The following is a 25,512-nucleotide window of genomic DNA, read 5'->3' on the forward strand; positions in this document are numbered from 1 at the left end:
CGTAGCATAGGTTCTTTTCGTTTCCAAACCATAAACCAAACCATATTGCTAAGCACATTGATTTGTGCTTTAGATTGTAAGCCGCCCTGAGTCTTCGGAGAAGGGCGCGATATAAATGGGATTAATATATAATATAAACATTTTTTTTCCTTCCGTCTTAGAACAGACTCAGCTTTTAGAATACCTTCCCGGCATCTCCCAATGGTTCCCGTTGAGGAAAATGTGACAAATTCCCAAAGCTGTCCATTTTGGGGCGCTCCAAAACTGGGAACTGGCATGAAAAAAGCCCCTTGCGATTTCTTCCAAAGGTTTAGGAAAGGCAGGGCAGACTTCAGAGCTTGTGGTTTGTCTTTGTCTTCATGCAGATCTGCTCTGCTTTGTTACAGTGGGACCTTGGTTTCCCCCAAGTGGAAGAACTTCAAAGGGTTGAAGTTATTGTGTCGAGACAAAATCCGACTCAACAATGCCATCTGGAGGGCTTGGTACATTCAGTGTGAGTAACAGACAACGTTGTCCCAGAAGAGTTTTTTAAAAGAGAAATTCATGTCTCAGTTAGGAACAGAAAGAGTCCAGTTATTTCAAAACAGCTACAATTTGCTTCTTCACAAGATCTTTCTTGCAAGAGAAGGGAATTTTTAAATCTGTTTTTTGCAAACAGAAAAGGGGAGGTGTGGCAAAATATTGCCCCTTAATATTCCCTAAAGAAGCTGGATTTTAACCTATTGTCAGGATCCTGTGAAGGATTCATAGGAAAGCAAGACAGTCTCCCGCAGTTGATCAGGAGCAAGACATGATCTGTTCTTGCCTGGATTCCAAGAGAATTTTGGCCGGCCTCTCTTTATGGCTCACCACGTTCCCTGGACATAATGTTTGGGCCTGTATTGTTTTTTGTGGAAGTTTTATTCTTGTTCTAACATCATTTAAAAAAACCCACAATGATTAGGAGAGGCATGCATCATTAAATTTATTTATTTATTTATTTATTTATTTGCATTTATATACCGCCCTATTCCCTGAGGACTCAGGGCGGTTTACAGGGAATTAAAAATCCACCATACAAAAGTTAAAAAACCAATTAAAAGATATTAAATTACCCTGTATACATTAAAACCCGAATTAAAAATTTCTCCTCAGCCTGGGCCTGAGAGCTCAAAGAGCCAGGTCTTCAGGCCCCGGCGGAATGATCGGAGGTCGGGGGCAGTCCTCAGCTCCACCGGCAGCTGGTTCCAGAGGGCAGGCGCTCCCACAGAGAAGGCCCTATCCCTGGGTGTCACCCGCCGGCAATCTCTCACCGGCGGCACCCTGAGCAGACCCTCCCTGTGGGAGCGCACTGGACGAAGGGCGTTTGATGCCGGCAGCAGGTGTTCCCTCAAATAGCCCGGACCCAGGCCATGTAGGGCTTTATAGGTAATAACCAGCACCTTGAATTTCACCCGGAGGGCAACCGGAAGCCAATGCAGCTCGCGGAGTAGAGGTGTTACATGGGAGTATCGGGAAACCCCCATTACAACTCGCGCGGCCGCATTCTGCACCAGTTGAAGCCTCCGAGTGGTCTTCAAGGGCAGCCCCATGTAGAGAGCGTTACAGTAGTCCAAACGGGAGGTCACAAGCGCATGAGTAACTGTGCGTAGGGCGTCTCGGTCCAGATAGGGACGCAACTGGCGCACCAGGCGAACCTGTGCAAAAGCCCCCCTGGTCACGGCTCCTATGTGGTCTTCAAAATTGAGCCGTGAATCCAGGAGGACGCCCAAGTTGCGAGCCCTATCAACGGGGGGTAACACCTCACCCCCCATCGTTAGAGGTGGAATAACTTGGTTAACCCGAGATGCCGATATGCACAGCCACTCAGTCTTGGCGGGATTGAGACGAAGCCTGTTTCTCCCCATCCAGACCTGAACCGCCTCCAGGCACCGGGACATCACGGAGAGGGCATCGCTGGGTTGGTTCGGGGTGGAAAGAAAAAGTTGGGTATCATCAGCGTACTGGTGATACCCCACCCCGAAACCACGAATGATCTCGCCCAGCGGCTTCATATAGATGTTGAACAGGAGAGGTGAGAGGACCGACCCCTGAGGAACTCCACAAATGAGAGACCTCGGGGTGGATCTCTGCCCTCCTGTCAACACCGACTGCGAGCGGCCCTGGAGGTAGGAGGAGAACCACCGTAAAACGGTGCCTCCCACTCCCAACCCCCTGAGACGCCGCAGCAGGATACCATGGTCGATGGTATCGAAAGCCGCTGAGAGATCTAATAGGACCAGGACAGAGGAACAACCCCTGTCCCTAGCCCTCCAGAGATCATTCACCAGCGCGACCAATGCCGTCTCCGTGCTGTATCCGGGCCTGAAGCCCGATTGGTACGGGTCCAGATAATCAGTTTCCTCCAGGAACAGAGGGAGCTGATGCGCCACCACACTCTCAACAACCTTCGCCAGAAAGCGAAGGTTGGAGACTGGACGATAGTTGTTTAAAACAGCCGGGTCCAAAGCAGGCTTCTTGAGAAGGGGCCTCACCACCGCCTCCTTCAAGGCGGCAGGGAAGACACCCTCCTTCAAAGAAGCAGTTATTACTGCATGGAACCAGCCTCGTGTTCCCTCCCGAGCCGCATAAGCTAGCCAGGAGGGGCACGGATCCAACAAACAGGTGGTGGTGCTCAGTCTCCCCATGATCCTGTCCACATCATCAGGGGAAACAGGGTCGAACTCAGTCCAGATAACATGCTCAAGACCGCCTGATTCCTCCACGTCAGACTCTGCCCAGTCAGAGTCCAAGCCGGTCCGGATCAGAGCGATTTTGTCCGCCAGATGATGACTAAACTCCTCGGCTCGTCCCTGCAAGGGATCCTCTCTCACCTCCTGGTTAAGGAGGGAGCGAGTCACCCTAAACAGGGCGGCCGGGCGATTATCTGCGGACGCGATAAGGGAGGCAAAGTAGTTAGACTTTGCCGTCCTTATCGCCGCAAGATAAGACCTTATAAAGGTTCTTAACTGCAATCGGTCGGATTCGGATCGGCTGGATCTCCAACCGCTCTCTAGACCTCGTCTCCGACGCTTCATCTCCCGGAGCTCCACAGAGAACCATGGGGCCCAACGGGATCTGCGCCGAGTCAGAGGTCGCGAGGGTACAACGCAGTCGAGTGCCCTGGTGGCAGCCGTTTCCCAGGCCTCCACCAGAGCATCGACTGGGCTGTGGGTAAGGGTGATAGGTATAGGCCCAAGCGCCCTCTGGAACCGGTCCGGGTCCATTAGGCGCCTGGGGCGGAACCACCTGGTCGGTTCCGCCGCCCAGCGGCGGGGGATGGCATGACGGAAAACCAGCCTCAGGAGGTGATGATCTGACCATGACAGAGGGGTGATGGATGGAGAACCCCCTCCCAGATCATCCAACCACTGTCCAGACAGGAACACCAGGTCGAGAGTATGATCCCCCAATAACCTGGGTCAGGCCCATGGCTGTCATGGAAGCCATGAACTCCCGAGCTAACTCCGACGACCCCCCCAGTGATGGCAGGTTGAAGTCACCCAGGACTATAAGCCTGGGGAACTCCACCGCCAACCCTGAGAGGGTGTCGAGCAGCTCAGGCAGGGCTGTTGCCACACAGCTGGGCGCCAGGTATGTGAGCAACAAGCCCAACTGAACCCGAGGACCACATCTCAAGAGGAGGGATTCACTCCCGGCCATCTGGACAATGGTGGCCTCCCGGGGACACAAAGACTCCCGAATAACCACTGCCACCCCACCACCCCTGCCCTGAGCCCGCGGCTGGTGCAGCACCCGGAAACCCGGCGGGCATATCTCGGTGAGAGGCACCCCTCCCTCCGAGCCCAGCCAAGTTTCCGTGATGCACGCTAGATCCGCACGTTCCTCCTCGATCAGATCACGGATGAGGGGAGCTTTGTTAACTACGGATCTAGCGTTAAAATAGACCAACCTGAGCTCAGGGGCCTGATCACCCTCATCCCCGGGTAAGAGGGCGCTAACCGGAGGGTCGGAGCGCGCCACCGCTCGGAGATAGCGGGGGCGCGATCCCAGATGTTGATATGGCCCTCCGCGCAGACACCTGCTGCCGTTCCCTATCGCCGTGGGGATTTGAAGCCCCACCCCCACATTCTCAGAACCAGCAGCCACCTCCCCCAACCCCGTCCCGTCAGGACCTCTAACAGGACCAGACTGAGTGCCGGTTAAAAATTCCCTCCCTTCCCTCCCCCTCACTAACTTCTTAAAATAACCGGCTAGAAATTTTATCAGGGGCCTCTTAACATATCTTGACTCGAGGCCCCTATCTAAGCCCAACCACCTCTCGGAATCCCAAAGCTTGGGATCGTCATTAAGGGGAGTATGGAAACAGGCGACAGGTCGCGCCCATGAGGCAGAGACTGCCCTAAGGGCATACAAGTCAGCTCCGGAGTAGTGATAAATCATACTGCGCTGGGATAGTCTTTTAGGGCAGATGTTATGAGTATGTCCAAGGATCACTCAATGATGGTATAGAGATGGTAAAAAGTCCAGTAGGCATATCTCCTAATCTGCAGAGCCATCTCAGCTCTCACCTGAGATGGGAAATCCAAGGGACAACCTCAGTCGTCCTCTCACTCCGGCTGAGGAGTCCAATCAAGGGCAGAGAAAGAGAAGGGAATCCTGGGCCAGGGCCACCCCAACTGGTCTCTCACACCAGTGAGGTGGCCACTGACCAGTCCAAAACCGTCCTCCCACCACGGTCCGGACCCGGCCACACTGGACTATCAGTAGGAGGGATCTTAATTCCCATCAGGTATGGAGCTAGCCAGGTGCCTGCCTGTCAACAGGGAAAATATGAACAGGCAGGCCGGGCCTCTGTCGATCCTCGCATCTCCAGCCAGCGTCACCAGTCTGGGAGGGGGAAGAACAAAAACATAACCTAAAAGAGAACGTCCGAAGTTGGAAACATCAAACGTGCACACCAGGAACCCGTCTGGCAAAGCCTCTTGCTCTCTTTCAGATCTAGAGAAGAGGAAGAACCCCGTGTGCAATTTTGTGACCCCCCTGGATGGTTCTGTGGATGTTCCTGAGGTAAACCAGGTGGGTGCTTTGAGGCCACCTGTCCCACCTCCCCCTTCTTGTAGATCAGCGGACTATTCAGCTTCATGGCTTTAGTTGATTCCTTCCTGAGACTGTGCTATTTGGGACTTCCTGAAGGGGTTTGTGGGGAGACATCCATGGGCAGTAATAGTGACCCTGGGTTTCCAATTTATGCTGATAAAGAGTTGGGTTGGATTGGGTTGGGTTGGGTTGGGTTGGTTGGGTTGGGTTGGGTTGAGTTGAGTTGGCTTGTCTGAAATTCCTTTGATCTCTCCTGTTCCTACCACGTTTCTTTTCCTTTTAGGGTAGTCGAACGGATGAGAAATATTGGAGGCAGCGGATTGACATTGTCATCCGAGAATATCACAAGTGGCGAACTTACTTCAAGAAAAGAGTATGTCTCTTTTTTTAAATGGCTGATATTTTGGTTAAAAATAATTCCGTTTTGCCAGGGAGTTGCCTCCTGAGCTCAGCTTGAACAGAGTTAGTAAATTTAACCGTGTGGGTCCGAGGGCAACTGGTTTATGACAATACAACTTAACCTTCTAACATAGCGTCTTTCAACTCTCCCCTTTCTGCTGGGTTTGGGACTTCAGATTGCAGAATTCCCAGTTAGAGGCCCCAGGAACTGAGATGATTCTCTCGTCAAGCAAACAGGCCAGGCTGGAATCAGGCAGCTTAGTCAAACAGCAGATAATGAGATGATATTTTGGGAATGGGGGTGTGTTTAAGGCATAATAATGGCTGTTCTATTTTTTTGTATCTTGTCTGCATAAATTTGGGGTATCGGCTGTGTTTCTAGCCCTGTAGTAAACTGATTTGGATCCCATAAAATGGGTGACTCAAATTCTGCTCCAAGTTGGACAATTGTCCTTCCTTCCTTCCTTCCTTCCTTCCTTCCTTCCTTCCTTCCTTCCTTCCTTCCTTCCTTCCTTCCTTCCTTCCTTCCTTCCTTCCTGTTTCAGCTCTGCTTTCAATTATTTCAATTTCCTTCCTCTTTGTTCCCCAGTTACAAAAGCACAAAGATGAAGACCTGTCCAGTTTGGTCCAGGTAAACATTATTTTGACTATCGTTGGTTTTTGTTTTTTCAGTTCAGGAGAGACCTCCCTAAGTTTTCCAACAAATGAATGACTGAAACAAATCCAGATTATATGTTTGTTTGATTGATTGAATAGAGGATCTGCTCCACCTGAACGCTCAGGTAGAGCACTTTGGAAGTTGGAAATTTTATAGAAGAGAAGAACCGGGGTTGGGAGGGGGTGAAGCCTGCTGTCACGAGCACAATAACCCAATGCTGGCTGGGGAATTGGAAGTCCACAAGTCTTAACATGGCCAAGGTCGGACACCCCTGTCTTAAAGGGTTAATATCAATTTCAGAGCTGTCCTCATTCTCTCCTCTGAGGAATCCTGCAGGATGCCAAGTTTCTCCGCTTCACCTTTTCCTGTCCTTCTCCACCCCCCAGGATGATGGCTTCTTCAGGAAAGAAAGCCCCATGGAGCTGGAAGAGTTCTTCACCACGGACGATTACGTGTCGGGATCTTCTGACACCCTGTTCTCTACGCTGTCCAGTCACCAGCTGGTCACCTGGCCAAATTCGAAGGAGAGAGGTAGGCCTTTGCTTTCACCTCCATCAGGCCTCGCGGCTGCTGATTCCCAGTCTGATTGCCCCCTCCCCAACCCACAAAACTAGCCCCAAAATACCTCCCACGTTGCTCCCCCCTTATATAGGCAGTCCTCGACTTACAACAGTTCATTTAGTAACCGTTTGAAGTGACAGCTACACTTTAAAAAAAAAAAAGGACTTAACGGCCGTTTTTATACTTAGGACCGTCACAGCCTCCTCACTTTCACGTGATCAAAATTCAGACACTTGTCAGCTGACTCACATTTATGACGGTTGCAGCGTCCCGGGGCTCACGCGATCCCCTTTGGCGACCTTTGGAGAAGCAAAGTCAGTGGGGAAGCCAGATCGCTTAACAACCATGTTGCTAAGTGAACAGCTGCAGCAAAACGCGGCAAAATTTGCAACAAAATCTCTCGCTGAGCAACAGAAATTTTGGGCTGAATTGTGGTTGTAAGTCGAGGACTTCCCTGTGGCTGCCCCTGTTAGGATCAGGTGGCATCCAAAGCTCCCACAGGGCATCCTTCCTGTGAACAGACGGAGTGCTCCGATCTGCGGCCCCTTCATTCCAAAGTCTCAGCAGAGATGGGGACCGGTTCCTAATGGTTGGGATCTGTTGGGATCTGAAGTTGGAATCCTCCTCCCATTCTCTCCACAACTTGCAAACTGAATTCATTGTGGAAGGATGCCTCTTGTTTTGGGCCCCCTTACGGCTCACCGCTTTCTTTGCTGGTCGAATCTTGCTCTCTAGAAGTCTCTGACAGATGCTTTGGTTTTTCATGTGTTTCCAGCACACCTGGGCAACGCTGACATGATTCAGCCAGGACTCTACCCTCTCCAGCCCAACTGGATGGAGACTTTGGAATTTTTCCCAGGTAAGCACAACTGGTTCCAAACTGCCAATCTCAGCCAGCAGCGGCAGCCCTTAGCCAGAAAGGATCCCCGTGGAATTGGAGGGGGCCGAAATGTTGTCTCAAGCTGTGTGTGGGATGTGTGTGAAATCGCATATAATTACAGGGTGGTGGGTGTTCGCTGAGCTGGGTGGTTTCCTGGCGGACGTTTCATGACCCAACTAGGTTACGTCATCAGTGCTAGAAGGGAGGGGGGTTGGTAGAGTGGTGGTGGAGGAGGAGGCTTGTGAGGTCCTTGGTGTTCTCTGACCTTGGTGGTTTTCTTGCAGACCTTTACCCAACTAGGTAACCTCGTCGGTGCACTGACGGCGTTACCTAGTTAGGTCATGAAACGTCTGCAAGGAAACCATGACGCTCACAGAGCACCACGGACCCAGGGGTCAGCCCTGAGCTACAGAATTTCTCCTCTATCAGGAAAGATGAAAGCGAGAACTCTTCTCGCTTCCCTTCTTTGCTAAAACAGGGCTCTTCCTCCAGACTTTGGGTCAGGCTGATCTGCCGAGTCTTTCTCCTGTTTTACCTTGGGGGGAGGGGGCTGCTATTCCCTTGGGACTTTCATTTTCCCGTGTTTTACCATTTGCACACCTGTGAGGTCACCCGGTGTTGCTGGGGTAGCCTAGAAATTTGAAATATAAATAATCCACCGAGATTTGGCACCTGTAGGAGGAGGCGTTTGTGCTTTCTGACAGAGCTGCCTTGTTCTAAAAAGAGCTGAGGAAATATAACCAGGATCTGCTTCCTTTCCTTCTGTCCTGGCCAGATATTTTTGCCTTTCCTGCCAGCACTACCTCCAGCCTGGCACCCAGTGCCACTTTGCCAGGGGCCACGGAACATTGTGCCCAGGTGAGGAAGAAGGGAAGAGGTGATACTAAAGTGGGGCGGTGCACGGCATCCCGGTTGACTGGGCAGTCAATATTTTCCCCACAGCGTTGCGTGAATTTGAAGCCCGGCTTTAAAAACGTCCATCCTTCCTTTATTTATTGCAGTATTTTTCAACCTCGGCCACTTTAAGAGGGCTGGACTTCGATGCCCACAATTCCCCAGCCGGCACAGCTGAAGTCCACCTCTCTTGAAGTGCTCAAGCTTGAGAGACACCAATTGATTGCACTTTGATTACCAGTCAAGTAATAAAGACAGAATATTTGTATAAGGCATTGAACAGGCCTCCGTTCCCTTTTCAGACCCCGAGCCTCTCCTCGGCCTCTTTACGCAGCCCGCTTCCAACGGTGAACCTCGGGGAAGAGCTGGTGGCCCCTCCGGTGCCCGACTCCATCCTCTCTGCTGACCAGTGCCTGGGCCTGAGGAGCCAGGAGCCTTGCCTGCAGACCCCCAGCTTCCCCCCAGAGCTGCCCCTGACCGGCCAGCCCCACTTCCTACCCCGCTTCCCAACTCTGGGGCTGCCTCTCCAGGGGGAGGGCCCTTCCCAACCGCCGCAGCAGACCCTCCTCTCCGTCATCACCCACACCGCCTCGGCCACCCCCACGCAGAACGTGCCGGCCACCACCTTCAGCCACGGCCCGGCGGGACTCTTGACCCCCCAGCAGCCCGGGGCGGGGGTGCCCTGCGCGGTGGCCACACTCCAGACGGCGGTGGTGCATCCCCAGGGCCTCCTGCAGCCACCGACGCCCTTCGTCCTCCCCCTGGCGGGCCCAGGGCTGCGGCCCAGGAAACCCCAGCAGATTGCGCCCGCCCCAGTGGAGCCCATGCCTTTGATGCTGAGCAGTGCCTTCCTCCCCCCAGGTGAGTGAGGGGCTGCGTTGGGGAGGGGCTCTGGGCAGCGCATAAGTAGTCCTCAACTTACGGCCACAGTTTCCATCGCTAAGTGAGAGGTTTGTTTAATGAGTTGTGCCCCGTTTTATGACCTTCCTTTCCCACAGTTAAGCGATCCACTGCAGTTGTTAAGTTAGTAATGCGGTCGTTAAGCGGATCTGGCTCCCCCGTGGACTTGGCTTGTCGGAAGGTCGCAAAAGGGGATCCCAGGGCACTGCAACCGTTGTAAATACAAACCGGTCGCCAAGCCTCTGAATTTTGACCTCCTGACCCTGGGGATGCTGCAGCGGTCCTAAGTCCCCTTGTTCAGTGCCATTGTAGCTTCGAGCAGTCCCTAAAGGAAACGTCGTAAGTCGAGGTCTGGTTTTATATGTCAGGGAAAAGCGAGCACTCCTCTTCCGCTGCTTTCTCCTCTGCAGGAAAAGGTTCGGACTAGATAAGCAGTGATTAAATCAAATCTCTCGCTGCTGCGGCGGCTTAGCTGCATTTAGCTGACGGGCTCTGTGTGTGCGTGTGTGTGTGTGTGTTTCCTTCTTGTCGTTTCTTCTCTTCCCAAGTCCGAGACTGCCAGCCGTCGAGACAGGCCTCTCCCCACCCGTCCGAGCAGGGTCTCAGCCCTCAGTCCCCGCAGGGCGGCCGGCCCAGGAAAAGCGCTCTGGAACCACCTTTCAAGGTGGGTTGAAATCTGGAAACCTCACCCAAGTTTTCCAGGGTTTCAGATTCCAGAGATTTGGGATCCAGCCCAGGGAGATCACCTCACCCTTCGCGGCCCATCCGGGTTGTGGGGGAGAATCCCTGAGCTTCAGGTAACGGGGTTAAAGTAATTGTGTGTGTGTGTGTGTGTGTGTGTGTGTGTGTGTGGTTGTTTTGTTTTGATGGGCACAGAGTCGCAGAATGAAGCACATCTCAGCAGAGCAGAAGCGCAGATGCAACATCAAGATTGGCTTTGCCACCCTCAACAGTTTGGTCTCCCCAAACTCTAAATCGGTATGTGGTTTTTGGAGGGGGGGGATCCCCAAAGAGTTTTCTTCCTCCTCCTCCTCCGTGCCAGATTTCAGGACCAGGGTGGCATCGCACAGCTCCCACCGCCACCCGGACCCTCTTTTTGGTCCCCCCTGCAGATCAGCCACGCTCTCACCCTGCAGAAGACCGTCGAGTACATTGGCAAGCTGCAGCAGGAGCGTTCGCAAATGCAGGAGGAAGCCAGGCGCCTTCGGGAAGAGACAGTCGAGCTGAACGCAGCCATCATGTGAGGACTCGAGAGTAGCTACACAGACGTTTTCTCCTTTGCGTGTTTGCTAAATTGATTTACGTGGCCGCCCAGCTCATTAAAAATGCTAAAAAAATTTTTTTTATTAACCTGACCCCAGGACACCGCGACCGTCACAAATGCATGCTGGTTGCCAAGCAGATCCAGATTTTGATTGGGGGACCGTGGGGATCCGTAAGTGGGAGGGCTGGTTGTAAATTCACTTTGAACAGTCACCAGCCAAACGTTTGTAAGTCAAGGACCACTTGTACACAACTCCCTCCTTTTTCTTCTCCCTTTCTGCAGTTCCTGCCAGCAACAGTTGCCTGCCACCGGGGTGCCCATCACGAGGCAGCGCTTTGACCAGATGAGGAGCATGTTTGAAGACTACATCCAAAACCGGAGCCAGCAAAACTTGAAATTCTGGATTGTATCCTGCTTTGGTGTGCGTGAAACTAGGGGAGGCCCAAAGGTCGAGCAGGGGAAGAAGAGAATGAGGAAGGGATTTTAGCAAGGTGGGAGGGCCCATCGAGATTACACAGGACAAGTGGGAAGGGGAGAGGACTGGTCCTTCGGAGGTACACTGCCCCTGAAGCTGGAGTCTCTGTTAGGCTGCTCTGGTGTAATTTTTAAAGCTGGCGGGAACCTTGCTGCATTTTCAAGTCGTGAATTTTACAGGTTTTATTCCAAATGTCCTGAAGATCTTTTTTTTAAATGGTTAAAAAAAGGGGGGGATTCAGAAGGAAGGAGGGACGGAGGAAGGAAAGGGAAGGAGGATGGATGGATGGATGGATGGATGGATGGATGGATGGAACTGGAAAAAGCCATCGTTCCTGTAGAACCCCCTGCTTGTCTTCTTGACTGACAGCGCTCTCCAACTTTTCACACTTCTGGAGAAAGACCCAGGAGCTTCCATAAACCAACAAAGCTGGTTGGACCTCTGCCTCGATGTAACCACCTACATATTTCCCCAGACGTGCCCTGCCTTCCAGCCCCCTCCCCTCCCCTGAGGGTCCCTTAGTCTCCAGAAATCTCCAGCTTTGTGTTTGCACCTTAACCTCCCCCCCCCGACCCTCTCTGCAGTTCAGCGTCATCATCCAGCCTCTGTTTGAAACCTTCAACGAGATGGTGTCCACCAGCAGCCTGCAGGAGCTGAACCGGACAGCCTTGATGTGGCTGGACAAGCACTGCTCGCTCCCCGTCCTGAGGCCCAGTAAGTTGAGTTGCTCCTGAGAGGCTGTAGAAATCTCTTGGTTTGGGATGCCGTCTGAATTAACCGGGCTGGATGGTTTGTTTTGCACCCTCCTTTCCTCCTAGTGGCCTTGAACAGTCTCCGGCACTTAAGCACCACCACCTCCATTCTCTCCGACCCATCCCTCTTGCAAGAGCAGGCCAGCCAGGCCTTGGGCAAACTCCACAAAACACCCGGGGAAACGTAACAGAAGACACGCTCAACTCACGGTGGACATCCCGGACTCAACACAGACTTTTATCACTTTCCCCATTCTGGGGGGGAACAAGCAACGAGCTTTCCTTGCATTTCTCAGCCCGCCTGCTAGCTGAGAATACAAGGCTTGCATTTCCCCACAGTGTGGAGGGCGTCCAGCTGTAGCAGGAGGCCTTGGAAGCTTCCTTGTGTTGACTCGCCATCGGGGACAAGAGGCGTCATCAAACCGAGCGTTGTGCCGGGGAGAGCAGAGAGTGGAGATTCTCCCAACGCTGCCTCCGAGTTTGGTCCAATGCGAAAAATGCAACTCAGGGAAACTGTTTCCAGCAATAGAAGCCCCCTTCAGTGCAACCTCTCTTGAAATATATGCAGCAGGAATAAGCTTTTTCTCCAACCCGACCTCAGTCGCAAGTGGCGCGGTGGTTAGAATGCAGCATTGCAGGCCAAAACTCTGCCCACAGCCTGGCATTCGATCCTGACGGGGCTCGAAGTTGACTCAGCCTCCCGTCTTTCCGAGGTTGGCAAAAGGAGGGCCCAGGGGGTTGGGGTTTGCAACACGCAAATAACGCTCTGCCTTGTAAATCTCAAGAGAGTGCTCTTAAAGCGCCACGAGGTGGTCTATAAGCCTAAATGCTGCTGTAATTGCTATTGGAGAGAAAAGGTAGGAAGAGGCCACGAGACAGAACAGAGGTGGGAGCTGGCACCTGAAGACCTCCGCCCTCGCCTGTTCGGACAGCCCTCATCTGAGGCTGCCAGGAGCTGTGCAGAACAAGCCAAAAAGCACATTGTTATCTCCCCTAACACCCATAATAGCTATGAATTTTTTTCCCTCCGTAACAGACAGTGATGGTTCATCAGGACCTTGGCAGCCCGAGAGACTTTTAGCTCTTTGACTCAACTGCTTGACTCTTGACTCTTTCTTTCAACCTCTCAGGTCACTTTCTAGTCCAACCGAGGGTTTTGGGGGGGGGGTCCCATCTGCCTTAGAAGAGCCCACTTCTCTCGAGCCCCCCCTCGGCAGCCTGTCTAGGAGCCTGTTTCCACAGGTGTACTTTTGCACACAGCCGTGCAATTTCCCCCCTTCTTTGGGGAATAATAAAAGTTTGAAAGTGCAGGAGAAGAACAAAAAAGCGGACAGTCAGCTTAAGAGCATAAGGCGAACAAGTTGAATTCTAGTCTGGGTCTCTCACGCACGGCTTTCTTCCTGCGGTAGCCATCCCAGTGTCTCTTGGAGGCTCAGCTGCAGTGGAAGTGTCCTCTCCACATTTTTCGTCTGACTTCTTCGTGCGTGTGTCATTCTCACAAATCTCAGAAAGTGGCCTTCGAAGAAGAGGTGCCTTCTAGGGTAACCGTTTTTGAATTTTGCACCAGGATTGCCCGTCAGACATTCTCGAGTTTCCAGTATTGGCCTCCAGCGAGGAAGACCACCTACTTCGCCACTCCATGCAGTACGTTGTACCAGCCTTGAGTGTGAATCGCGATGGCTTTCCATCCACAGAGTAGGACAAGGCTGGTAAAGAAATCTTGATAGCAGTGAGGGTTGCCGTTGACCCAGACTTCTGAACTTTATGGAGACAGAGATTATCTCATGGGTAAGATAAGCTGGCTCTTTGTACGATAGCTAGCAGGCTCTCTAGTCCTTCAGACCACAAGTGTTGGAAAGGGGCGCCTGGGTTGAGATCGTGATTTAAGCTCTAAAATGGCTCTCGGGCAAACCCCGTCTCTAGGCACCAATGGAGAGCAATGTTCTACTTTAGAACGGCTGTTATCTGGGCAGCTTTTATGCTCTAGAACATTCTTCCTCCAACTTGGAAGCTTTAAGATGCATGGATTTCAACTCCCAGAATCCCCAGGCCTGCCATGCTGGCTGGGGATCTCTAAGAGTTGAAGTCTGCCCGTGCTGGCTGTTGAATTCTGGGAGTTGAAGTCCATCGCTGCTGGTTGGGTACTCTCTACCCAGAATGCAGGATCTGAGTACGCATTGTTCTTCTGCTGCAAACTCCACAATCTCGATCACCTGGATGGAGCAGGGGGTGATAAGCTGGCGCGCTTTTGGAACAGTTATTGCTAATGCAGTTTCAATATTGTTCTGTGGGGGCTGGGGCTGATTTTAATCTGCAGCAGGCAGCCAAAAAAAAAAGATGCATGTCTTTTTAGCAATGCAATCGGGTTTTTTAGCCTCTGGGGAGATATTTTACCTCTATAATGTCTGAAATCATTGGGCAATTTGTACTCTCATTTGCAAGCAAAAAAAAAGATGAAGTTGATTTAACAAATACGTGTTGTTTTTCTTCTTCTTTGTTTTCATCAATAGCCTTTTTGGGAGGCTCAGAGTTAAGCCGCTGCCTTTTGTTATCTAGATTTCTGATGAATGAAACTCCCAATTCTTGCATTTCGATCTTTCGATAACATCACTTCATTTTTTTTAATGAGTCAACAGAAATAAAATGCTATTTTTGAGGAGCTCCAAATGTGTAACTTTTTTCCGTCAGGTCACCTGCCTTAGAATTCTAGATGATCAGTTTCCATAAGTGTGCAACATCGGAACCGTGTGACAGGAGCATCTGGCACCATCAGCCATTTAAGCCCCCGGAGGTGGGGTCATCAAAGAGCAAATGGGTGTCTTAGCTTTTACACCTGAGCCATTCCCCCCCCCCATTTTTTTTAAAGCCATTTTCCCCCCTTCCACCAGGATTCCAAACCAGAGATTTGGAGACCTGTGAACTGTGTTGCATTCGTGTGGTAGAGAAACACATCCTGTTTAGATCAGCTCAGAGTTTCAGAGGTTGCCAAGTGGCAAGAAGACAGTTCGGTGTGGTTCAGATGCTTCAAACGGGCGAGGTGTGACTTGCTGGCTGCCGAATTTCTCAGCCTTGTAAGATGCCCCCCAAATCCACCCTGCTTGACCTCATGGCAGATGGCTGTAGAGTCCTCTGGTTTGATTGCTAGGCCGGTTATGAAAATGGAGCTTGTCCGGAGGCCTTGAAGCTGCCTTTCCTTCTCTTCAGACTTGTAAGTAGACTTGGGCTGGATAAAACCTTTGGATGCTTTTTGTTGAGGAGCCGAAGCACACGGAGGTGTAACCCCAAAGGTGCTTTTCTTCCAGGAGGCAACTGGACTTCCTTGTTTTTCTTTGAAGATATTTCGCTGCTCATCCGAGAAGCTTCTTCAGCTCTGTCTGGACGGTGGGGAAATGGAAGGATTTATACCCCTTGCAGACCGCTGGTCCTTTGTATAAATGAGTGTAAATCCTTCCGTTCCCCACCGTCCCGTCAGAACTGAAGAAGCTTCTGGGATGAGAAGGGAAACCTCTTCAAAGAAAAACAAGAAAAGTCCAGTTGCCTCCTGAGATAACTGTGATCCGGATGACTGAGAATCTCCGCAGACGGAGATGTCATCTATAAAAGCGGACCTGTTGACGTGATTTTTGATAGCAAGAATGGCTTCGGATACCTGTGGGCAGAACTCTGCCTCACCCTCGGTTTGCTAAGAATCAATCGTCTGGATGTTTGCAGTTACAAGACCACCAAAAATGGGATTTGTGACTGGCGTTCACCCTTTGCAGCATCCACATCAGGGTCACGTGATCAAAATTCAGAGGCTTGGCACCTGGCATGTACTTGTGACGGCTGCAGTGGCCCGGAGATCATTTATCCCCTTTTGCAACCTTCTGACAAACAAAGCCAGGCTTGCTTAATGACCGTGTGATTCGCTCAACAACTGCCAAGAAACGGCGTAAAATGGGGTGCAACTCGCCGAACAGCAGCCTCGCTTAGCCACAGAAATTTGGGGCTTAATTGTAAGTCGTAATTCGAGAACTACCCGCATTTTTGTCCATCAAACTCCATGTCAGAATTAGTGGATTCCAAGCTTCTAGAATGATTTTCAAGAAGGTGGAATTTAAACCCAGAATCAAATTTGAAATGGTTTGTCATCTTAATTGAGCAGAATAACTAAAAACCCTTGGAGGCAGAAATAAAATAACTGAAATGTAGTTTCCAAACCTCAAGAAGAAACTGTTTCATTTTTGTATATGTTTATTTATTATATATTGCATTTTAAGACATGACTCACTTAGAATTAATCCATATTTATTTAAAACACCAAACTTCAGTAGCACCTTAATAGCATTCCTTAAATTAAAACACTCAAGAATACATTCCTTCCTCAGTTGATGATCCAAACATTTTAAATAGATTTAAATATAATAAAATAACCAATGGAACTGTTTCTCTAAGAAATAGTAAATAAATATTAACTATAATTTAATTTTTAAATTAAGTTATATAATATACATTATATGAAGTTATATGTGTATAAAATAGCATAAATATAATAAATTACATTCCTTAATTTGGTAAAATTTAGTTGCAGTTTTTCTAATGACCCTTAACTTTACACATTTCCCTTATGGTTTTCTCTGCTAGCTTTAATTTTGAACTCAAAAACTTCTCTACGTGAGCTTTGTAGAGTTCAAAAATATAGTGAAACATGTTCTGTGTCGAGGGCCATTTGCTCTCTGTGCTGTACTTCGGGCCGTTGAGCGGTGCTACTTCGTCTGATGCTCCTTCCGAGCAGGTCTGGTTGGTGTAGCGTTCGTGAAGCTCAGTGAGGAATGTGAAGGAGCTCATCACGGATTTCAGGAATTTATCTTGCCGATAGGTGTTCTTCAGCCCGATAAACAGCCCTTTGAACTCCCAGAGAATTTGACATTCCTCTGCTGACTTGGTGAAATTGTAGGATTGGGAAAATTCGAATTCCACTTTTGCCCTCATTTCGGGAGACAAATATTTGTTGCCGATCTACAGAAATGGAAACAAAGATCTGCGTCAGTTAAAGTTGGTCTCCCACCCAAGACCAGCCTACATTTTATTCTCCTTCTGATAAAGGTGAACCTCAAGAGAATTGTCTCTCCAGTTGCTGCCCTGGGCTTTCTCTCTGTCCCCTGAACCAAATTATAAAGAAGTGAGACTTTGGGAAAAGTGCAAAGAAGAGCAACTAAGATGGTGAAGGGCCTGGTGACTTAAAACCTGTGAGGAACGGTTGCAGGATTTGGGCATGGCCGGTTTAGAGAAAAGTAGGACGGGGGGTGGGGGGGTCATCATAGCAGTCTTTCAGTATTTGAGGGGCTGCCACAAAGAGGAGGGCATCGACTTATTTTCCAAAGTTTGCAGGACAAGAAGCAACGGATGGAAACTAATCAAGGAGAGAAGCAACCTGGAATTAAGGAGAAGCTTCTTGACAATGAGGACAATCAACCCGTGGAACAGAACTGCCTCGAGAAGTTGTGGGTGTTCCAACACTGGAGGCTTTTAAGAAGAGAGTGGACAGCCACCTATCTAAAAGGGTACAGGGTCTCCTGGACTAGAAGACCTCCAGTGTCCCTTCCAGCTCTATTCTGATTCTGATTTTTAATGTCTTGAGTGCCACTCTTAAGAAATAAGGAGCTCTGGTCTCGCTTGAGAAAGATGGATGGGAAGACAACTATCTTGAACTGGCCTACTAAGTGGAAACAGGGATGTGCAAAATTGGAGATTTAGGGGCATCAGTTCAGCAAACTTACAGATTCATAGTTTTCAAGTAACGATTCTGCTTCACAGTAGAGTTGACACAACTTCAGATTAGCTTGGGAAGGTGGAGTTGGCATTCCCTGGATGCCCCACAGGACAATCGCCAACACGGTCATTTCTGTCGGGAAAGCAAATAAATGGATTATGAGTCCTGGGAAAAGAGGGCTGTGATTTAAAATAGTGCCTTTCTCTCAGAAAGTGGTTCTTCCCCCTCCTTCTCGATCTCTGCAAGGCTGGGGTCACCAGCGATGAAGGGATCAAGTCCAGTTAGAACTACGTCCATTCCTTCTAGCCGGTGGTCAGCATTAGAAGATTGAATGGAGCATCCTGTCCTGTTTATCACCTCTACTCCCAAGTTCTGAAACTCCAGATACATTTGTCCATCTTAATTTTCACTGCAACCTTTTGCTTTTTTTTTTAAACCAAACCAAACCAAACCAAGGCACTTGAAGGAAAGACCCTCTCGGTAGCCCAGACCTATGAGTATTTTTTATATTTTGATGGGTGATAAAAGCGTTTTTTAATTTCCCACGTTATCCCCTAGCATAGAAGTGTCCCACCTTGGCAACGTTTAAGAATTCTCCCAGCCAGCATTCCGGAAGTTGAAGTCCCCGGGTCTTAAAAAGTGGCCAAGTTTGGACCCCCATGCCCTAGCACCTTCCCTCAAATCATCTCAGCTTCTGCACTGATATTGGAAGGGTTGGGAACCAGATTTTGCATTGATTTTGGAAGAGGTCTAACCCTGACATAAAAACAAAGAGGGCCTAGAGGGCCCAGCTCTTCCCCATTAGCAGTGGGGCAGGTGTGCGCCTCTGGGCATTTTGTATTGCCAAAACCCTACCCAAAGCCCACCCAAGAACTTGAAGTGTGCCTACCTTTAAGCATGGTGAATGAAGCGCTGAGAGTCGGAAGTCGCCTACAACGTTTGCTTGTCTCTTCTGAGTTTGCTTCTCTGCTCTGGCTGTCGGTCGCACCATATTTAAGCTGCTCCTGAGGAAGATGGTTATCTTGTTTCCTACCCTGACGAAGTGCCCACAAGTGATTGCGATCAGTTTCCTAAGATAATCCGTGATTGATTTCCCACGTGGTGTGTCTGTGTATAGTTGCCGTGATGCTGTCGCTCTGAAAAACTTCCTGGATGTCCAGTTTCCGCTCGTCCGATATTTCAAGATGGGTCCAATTGCGATGGGTCTACTGCCCAAAAGGGACTTTGATGGCCCTTGGATGGTTCTGTCCGCCATCTTGCTTGGGTTGACCCTTCCCTCAATCTTGGATTCTGCTGACCCTACCTTAGAGAAGTGCATTTATTGGTTCTGATTGATCAGATAAATAGAGGGGAAGGGTCTCTGTTAGAGCCGAATGGCCATTTTATGAAAAAGGGGTGTTGTGTAGGCTTACATTGGGAACACGTTTTGGCCATCCAAAGTTGGCTGAACTGACCTCTGGACATTGAAGGCTTATTATAGTATCAGTTTGGCCTCTAAACGGACAAATCATCTTTTTTATTTTTTATTTTAAAAAAGGTCCTCTCTCTCTCTGCTACGGAAATTACCTAAAGATATACTGATAAGGTGAGAAATCAGTCAGCCTTGTTGTAATTGGCTCTGCGTATTTTTTTTCTAGCAAAAAAGATTGCCTGCTTCCTTCCAATTCAACGCACCCAGGAATTACACCGTGATGCTTTCATTTTATTTCCATTTGAAAAAATCCATTTTCCTTTCTAGTGCCAGAGAAGCTGGATGTTGCAGAACCTCAAACCTTTTCCTTCTCCTATTAATAGAGGGTCAAATGTTGGTTTCTTTGTCCAGGGCCGGATGTAGCCCTTACATCGACAATGCTGGAATTGGGTGGGGGGGGGGAAAGATGCTCCCTATTATAAATCTTGGATCTTGCAATTAAGCAATCAGGAGGACCTTTTCATCTAATGGTGGCACATACTGAATTCCATTTTCCCTCTTTTTTCCAAAAAAACATCTTAGGGTTTCTGAGAGAAGATAATATTTGTAGCTCAGGGCTGAATTGGAAGTCCTTGGTGCTCGATGGTTTTGTTGCAGACGTTTCATGACCCAACAAGGTAACATCATCAGCACCTAGCAAGAAAAGTGAGATCAGAGAGAAACCAGCCTTGCCCGGTACAGGGTTAGATATGCTTTTTCTTTGGCTGGGAATTCTGGTTCTAGACCCAAAACAAACTTGATTATCACAGAATAGAACCATGCTTCTCAACAGTCAGTGGATTTCAAAGAATCTTGCGAAGTGGAGACTGGCTGTGTTTTTAAAGGCAGGTAAAGCTTTTTTTTTTAGTAGATTAATTTGCACCTCTGTGACTGTGTCATCTGCAAAGCTGTTTTATGAAGATTCAGTATGTGAATTTCTCCCTTTTTCTTTTCTTTTCTTTTCTTTCCTCAAAACCAGAAAAACTGTTCACATCCACCCAAATACGGTGTGGAAAAGCCCAAAGAATGAAGGTAATGCTTCTGGGGTTTTTTTAAAAAAAATTATTACTATTATTAAAAGCCTTAATCATGTTATCTCATGGAAAGCATTTCTTTGACTCACTTTCTCTAGTTTTTGAACTTGGGAAATGTTAGTCACACCTATTAACCTTTCAAACGTGGATACCTGGGGAAAGAAGGGGGGAGGGGAAGTTAGTCTGCAGAAATAGGAAAAGGAAGAGATAAGATGGTTCAGATTGATGAGAGTTGTTAATTTTGCCCATTACAAGGTGATGGGGAATTTTGCATTTCTGCCCCAAAAGGAAGCAATTCAAAGGTTCTTGGAAAGCCAAAACCAAGTCTTAGAAGGAGTGAAGCTGCATTTTGAATATTCCACGATTACATTTTTTACCCACTTTTTAAGATCAACGTTGATCGCGGTGTTTCTGCTTCTGATTGCCATCTAGGGATATTTTACAGGCAGTCCTCGACTTACAAAGTGCATTTGGTGAGCGTTCGAAGTTACAACGGTGCTGAAAGAAGGGACTTGTGACCATTTTTCACACTTAATGACCGTTGTGGCATCCAGACAATTGATTCATGTTTATGACAGTCAGAGCACCCCGGGATCATGTGACCCCTTTTTGCGACCTTCTGACAAGCAAAGCCAGATTCGCTTAACAACAGTTGACTAACTTAACAACTGCAGTGATTCACTGAACAACTGCAGCATGGAAGGTCATAAAATGGGGCAAGATTCAACAAATTTCTCACTTAGCAACAGAAATTCTGGGCTCGATTTTGGTCATCTGTAGAGGGCTACCTGTACTGTGTTTAGGTCTCTAACCATGACTTGATTTGATGTCTCTTCGTTGCTTGATGGGGCTGCAGCCCCTGTCCTCTTTTGCCTCTCTCTGCTGTATGCGCTCATAAGATTTAAAAAAAAAGCTCTAGAGCCTTGGAGTTTTGAGGCAGAGAAATGAAGAGAAACTTAATGAAGAGAAACTTAAATATTTAACTTTATTATTATTTAAGCTTAATTGCTCTGCTTCCAAACCCCAAAATTTTATTTTTCAAGGTATTTTTTTTTTTGGTCCTCCTTGCATCTAGAGAGGGAGAGCTGATTGCCGAGAAGGACATTGTGTTATATCAGTCAGATTCCTTCCACCGCTTGGGTCGTTTCCAGAAGGGTTTGAAACAGAAAGAACACGACAAAATAATTTTATTAAAATCAAAATTAAAACAAAATCTTATCAGTTGGAGTTAACCTTGGTACCTATTGTGGGTGTTTAAAACCACCTGCAGGCTAACATGGAGGAGGCCCCGCCCCCTTTGAGAGCCAGCAGTATCTCCCTCCCCTGGCGTCGGTGGGCACCCCTAGCAACCAGATCCTGTATCCTAGCAACGGAAGTTGTGGCCTGGTCCTGCTGCAGCCGCCATGCCATGGAAGGGCTGAGTGCCTCGGCCGCTTTCTGGGATCACCTTCGCCAGCTGTGCCTGGACCAGTTTCCTTGCGGGGTGGGGAGCTGGGTAAGGGGGGGCAGCCATCTGGGCCTCCCCCAGGGAGAAAGCTAGCTAGGGCAGGGACTGGGGGGGGGCTATTAGCTACTATCCTTCTCCCTTTTCCCTATTACTTTTCCCTTAGCTTTTTATGACCCTTCACTTTGTTGTTTGTATCTTGTGATTTATGTTGATTGGTTACTTAATATCCCATGACTATCACTGAGTGTTTTATGGTGGTGGTTTTTTTTTATGATTGTGATCATGGTTTATCACTTGTTGCTTGTGTGGACACAAGAGAGCTTCTGCACCGGAGACAAATTCCTTATGTGTCCCATCACACTTGGCCAATAAAGAATTCTATAAAGAAGTCTCCGCATTGGAGGTCTCACTGCACATCATCCACAGCCAAGCCCTCCGAGGCTTCAGGCATTGTGGCTTATTGCCCAAACCATGCTTAGCCAGGCCCACTCCAAAGAGAGACCCTCTTAGGGCTTAGCACCCTGGGGGGAGATGCCCACTATCTGCAGCAACTCTGGGCATCCTCCATGCTCTGCCCTTCAATGGTTTCCCCTCTTCTGTGCCCCCACACAGAATAAATCCCGCTTCCCCCCTCGCCTGTCCCCCCGTCTCCACGGCCTGCCTGCCCCCCGACTGGCCACTCTGCCCCGGCGCAATGGCTTCCTATCGCCCAACGAAGAAACGGTGGAGGCCCTGACAGAATTCCTACGCTGCCCAGACTCCCCCTGGACCTTGCCCCCCCACTGCAGCACCCCCGAGCAGCAGCTGCGGGAGCTGGCCGTGCAGCACCCCCAGATCGTCCGGACCAGCTTCGTCTGCTCCTACTTCAGGTCGCTGCGGATCGTGAACAAAGGGGTGAGTGTTGCTGGCCCCTGAACCTTTGGGATTAATATTCCCCCTCTGTAAAATGGGTCCAATGTCCCAGTAGGTTCAAACACTGGCTGGGTCTTCTTCCTTTGGTGTACAGGCTGCCAAATGAGAAATGCTGGTTAGATTTAGCTTAGATTCAATCTCGTCGCCCAGGATCATTGACCTCACATAGCTCGAATTGGAAAGCTGGTCTGGAGGGTTGTCTGTGTGGATACGGATTAATCCGAATGACCTCTGGGTGTCCCAAGACACATTCTCTTGACTCCCTTTTCAGGTGACTGAAATCGATGGGGGTTTGTTAAACTTCCCCAATTTGGAAGAGCTGATCTTAACGGCAAACTATATCAGCACCATCCCGGCTGCCAATCTCCCTCCGGGCCTCAAGGTAAATCAAAGGAACAATTTCCCCCCCTCGGTGGTGTTTTTATAAAGTAGGGCACACTGGATTCCTAGTGGAGAGAGAGGCAATACCTATATCAGATCATAAACAGATTAACAGCCCCCACCCCCCAGATTGGCTTTGCAGAGTGAGATGGGCAGGCACGTAAGTTTAATAATAAATCAGAAATAAAATCCTACTCCTTATTTGCACTCGCTGTGCAAATCTGGCCCTTCTTACACAGGGGAAGAAAACTGCACAAAACCCATGACGTAAAAGGATCTTATCCAAAAAGTGTACTAAAGGTGAGAGACGTGAAAAAGATAAATTTTAGAAAATCCCAACTTGGGTGGGTGGGTGGGTGGGTGGGTGAGTGGGGCAGCCCTGGACTTCAAGAGAATTGGGCCTGATTCATTCCTGGATGGCTGACGAGATCCTCACGAGGGAAAGAGGTAAAAACCCGTCGAAAGATCTTGCAAGGATAAATCAGTTTTCTCTCGGTGGAAAATGATAAGAAAGTGTTCACGGAGTCCAGAGGATCAAAACGCCCCTTGGGAGTCTCCCTCCTGTGGCCATTGCTCTGTCACCTCACCGTATTTGGGCATGTGGCGAAGCGGCTTTCCTGTCGGTTGAAGAAGGAAGATAAAATGGCTGTTATCGCTGGCTGGCATGAATCCCTCACCCACCGGCCTTATCTTGCGGCTGAGGTACAACTCATGGCCAGCAAATCAAGCCCAACAGTGTTTTTGTTCTCCTAATAGTGAGAACAATTAACCAGTGGAACTGCTTGCCTCCAGAAGTTGTGGTGCTTCATCGCTGGAGGCTTTCAAGAAGAGACTGGACAGGCAGGGGGCTGGACTAGAAGACCTCCAGGGTCCCTTCCAGCTCTGTTCTATGCCTCCCTCCCTCCCTCCCTCAGGTGCTGGAGCTTTGTGGCAACAAGGTGCAGAGTTTAAAGGACCTGTGCACATCCCCCCCAGCTGGACTGCAGCATCTGGGTCTCAGCCACAACTGCCAGCTCAGTTCCTCGGAGGAGCAATATCTGACAGCTGCTTTCTGGTAAGGGAGCCAGTTGCAGGCAGGGTCACCTGTCCAGCCAAGAGATGCCCCCCTTTTTTTAAAGGCTGTTTCCCCCTGTGTGAAGCCCCCTCCCCTGCTCTCCTTTCTCCTAGTTGCCCTGGAGAAAGGAGAACAGGGGAGGGGGCTTCACACAGGATGGAGGGAGCAAAGGAACTTCTCAGATGCCGATGGGTAGATGAGCCGTGTCTCACCCCCAGGTTAAAATTCCCCTCCAGGTGTCCAGAGGTGAAGGGAAGACGTGGCTGTCCTGCCTTGCTCCAGAAATGGAGGGTCAGAAAAATAGCCTCGTAGTTTTCTCCAAGCGATGAATGTTCAAAGGGTTTGAGACGAGAACAAAGGAGAATTTTAAGCCTAGCCTAGCCTCTCTTTCCAGGATGGGGAGCTTGGCGGTTTTCCTGCAGACGTCTCGTTACCCATCCAGGTAACGTCATCAGCGCAGCAGGGGTGACGTTACTTAGCTGGGTCATGAAAAGTCTGCACAAAAGGTCGGAGAGCACACAGGAGCCTTCATTTCAACCCCCGGGCTACAAATATTCCCTTTCTTAGGGAGCTTTGTTGTGCCTGCACATGTTGCCCCCTCTTAGGCCCAACCTCGTCTCCCTGGACTTGAGCTACAACAACTTCACCGACCTGCTCAGCCTCCTCCCCGTGCTCTCCACCTTGAAAAAGCTCCGGATCCTCGTCCTGCAGGGAAACCCCTTGGCCCTCTTTCCAGGTTACCGAGGTTTTATCATCGACAGCCTGTCCCAAATCTCTGTCTTTGATGACATCATCATCACCCCAGAGGAGAGGCACAGCTTCCTCAACCTGTCCTCCTTCCCAGGTGAGTCTTCCTCCTGTCCTGACCTGGAGGCAACTTCTGTCCCGCTGATTAATTGTCCTCATGTCAGGAAGTTTCTCCTTAGTTCCAGGTTGCTTCTCTCCTTGATTAGTTTCCATCCGTTGCTTCTTGTCCCACCTTCGGGTGCTTTGGAGAATAAGTTGACCCCCCCTCTTATTTGGGGCAGCCCCTCAACTGTCAGGTCAACTCCAGTCTCGCTCCCCAGTTTGCTAAACAGCTTCACACGATGTCTCCTGTCTGGAGCTTGGAGAAATTCAGATTTTTTTCCCCAGAGGCCTTACTGTCGGATGTCAAACTGATAGTCAGCGTTGGCAAAATGCGAGGTCTCCCCAACCCGCTTATCCCAGAGGAACTGGAGGGCAGTCCTGACTCCCCAATCATCACTCACAGCTACTACGTGACGTACGAATTTGCCAAGGGTGAAAAAAAAGGGGAGAAGGCAGCCAGCAAGGTAGGGGTGGAGCTTTTTAGTCATTTGTTGTTTCTAAATTATATCGGGGTGCCTGATTAAAAAAAACAGCCCAAATTGGGGATCAAAAGCAGGATGAAGTGTTTGGGGCCATCGCAGGTGTGTTTGCGCTCCAGCACAGGGGAATATCGACCGCAGGGGACGTGGCGAGCTCGCCCTTAGCGACGGTGGATGGAGAAACAATTGAGCCCCTGTCTTCTCGGCCTTCGCCCAAGCTGGACCTGCAGCCCGAGCCAGGAGGTGCGTAAGTTTCTTCGTATGATTAAACACAGCAGGTAGGAAAGAAGGA

General features: G+C 49.5%; 1 protein-coding gene across 6 annotated transcripts in view; it reads left to right on the plus strand.

The window, feature by feature from the left end:
• Window positions 1-25,512, plus strand: part of MLXIP (MLX interacting protein) — a 40,819-nt gene that overhangs the window by 11,888 nt on the left and 3,419 nt on the right. For 5 of the 6 annotated variants that reach the window (XR_014027905.1, XR_014027906.1, XM_081339043.1 and 2 more), the window contains exons 2-21: window positions 387-493; window positions 4,979-5,058; window positions 5,363-5,452; window positions 6,068-6,109; window positions 6,523-6,667; window positions 7,473-7,556; window positions 8,353-8,435; window positions 8,774-9,332; window positions 9,920-10,035; window positions 10,248-10,349; window positions 10,484-10,611; window positions 10,918-11,041; window positions 11,695-11,824; window positions 20,044-20,096; window positions 22,158-22,439; window positions 22,729-22,839; window positions 23,753-23,892; window positions 24,498-24,736; window positions 25,027-25,205; window positions 25,340-25,463. Coding sequence is in view for 4 of the 6 variants with exons in the window: in XM_081339043.1 (XP_081195169.1) it covers window positions 387-493; window positions 4,979-5,058; window positions 5,363-5,452; window positions 6,068-6,109; window positions 6,523-6,667; window positions 7,473-7,556; window positions 8,353-8,435; window positions 8,774-9,332; window positions 9,920-10,035; window positions 10,248-10,349; window positions 10,484-10,611; window positions 10,918-11,041; window positions 11,695-11,824; window positions 20,044-20,096; window positions 22,158-22,439; window positions 22,729-22,839; window positions 23,753-23,892; window positions 24,498-24,736; window positions 25,027-25,205; window positions 25,340-25,463 (2,918 nt within the window). In the remaining 2 variants the exon portion in view is untranslated. The remainder of the gene's footprint in view (window positions 1-386; window positions 494-4,978; window positions 5,059-5,362; window positions 5,453-6,067; window positions 6,110-6,522; window positions 6,668-7,472; window positions 7,557-8,352; window positions 8,436-8,773; window positions 9,333-9,919; window positions 10,036-10,247; window positions 10,350-10,483; window positions 10,612-10,917; window positions 11,042-11,694; window positions 11,825-20,043; window positions 20,097-22,157; window positions 22,440-22,728; window positions 22,840-23,752; window positions 23,893-24,497; window positions 24,737-25,026; window positions 25,206-25,339; window positions 25,464-25,512) is intronic. The other variant, XM_081339046.1, reaches the window with a different exon arrangement.

This window comes from Vipera berus, assembly GCF_964194415.1.
Source record: "Vipera berus genome assembly, chromosome: 14".
Taxonomy (NCBI): Eukaryota; Metazoa; Chordata; class Lepidosauria; order Squamata; family Viperidae; genus Vipera; species Vipera berus.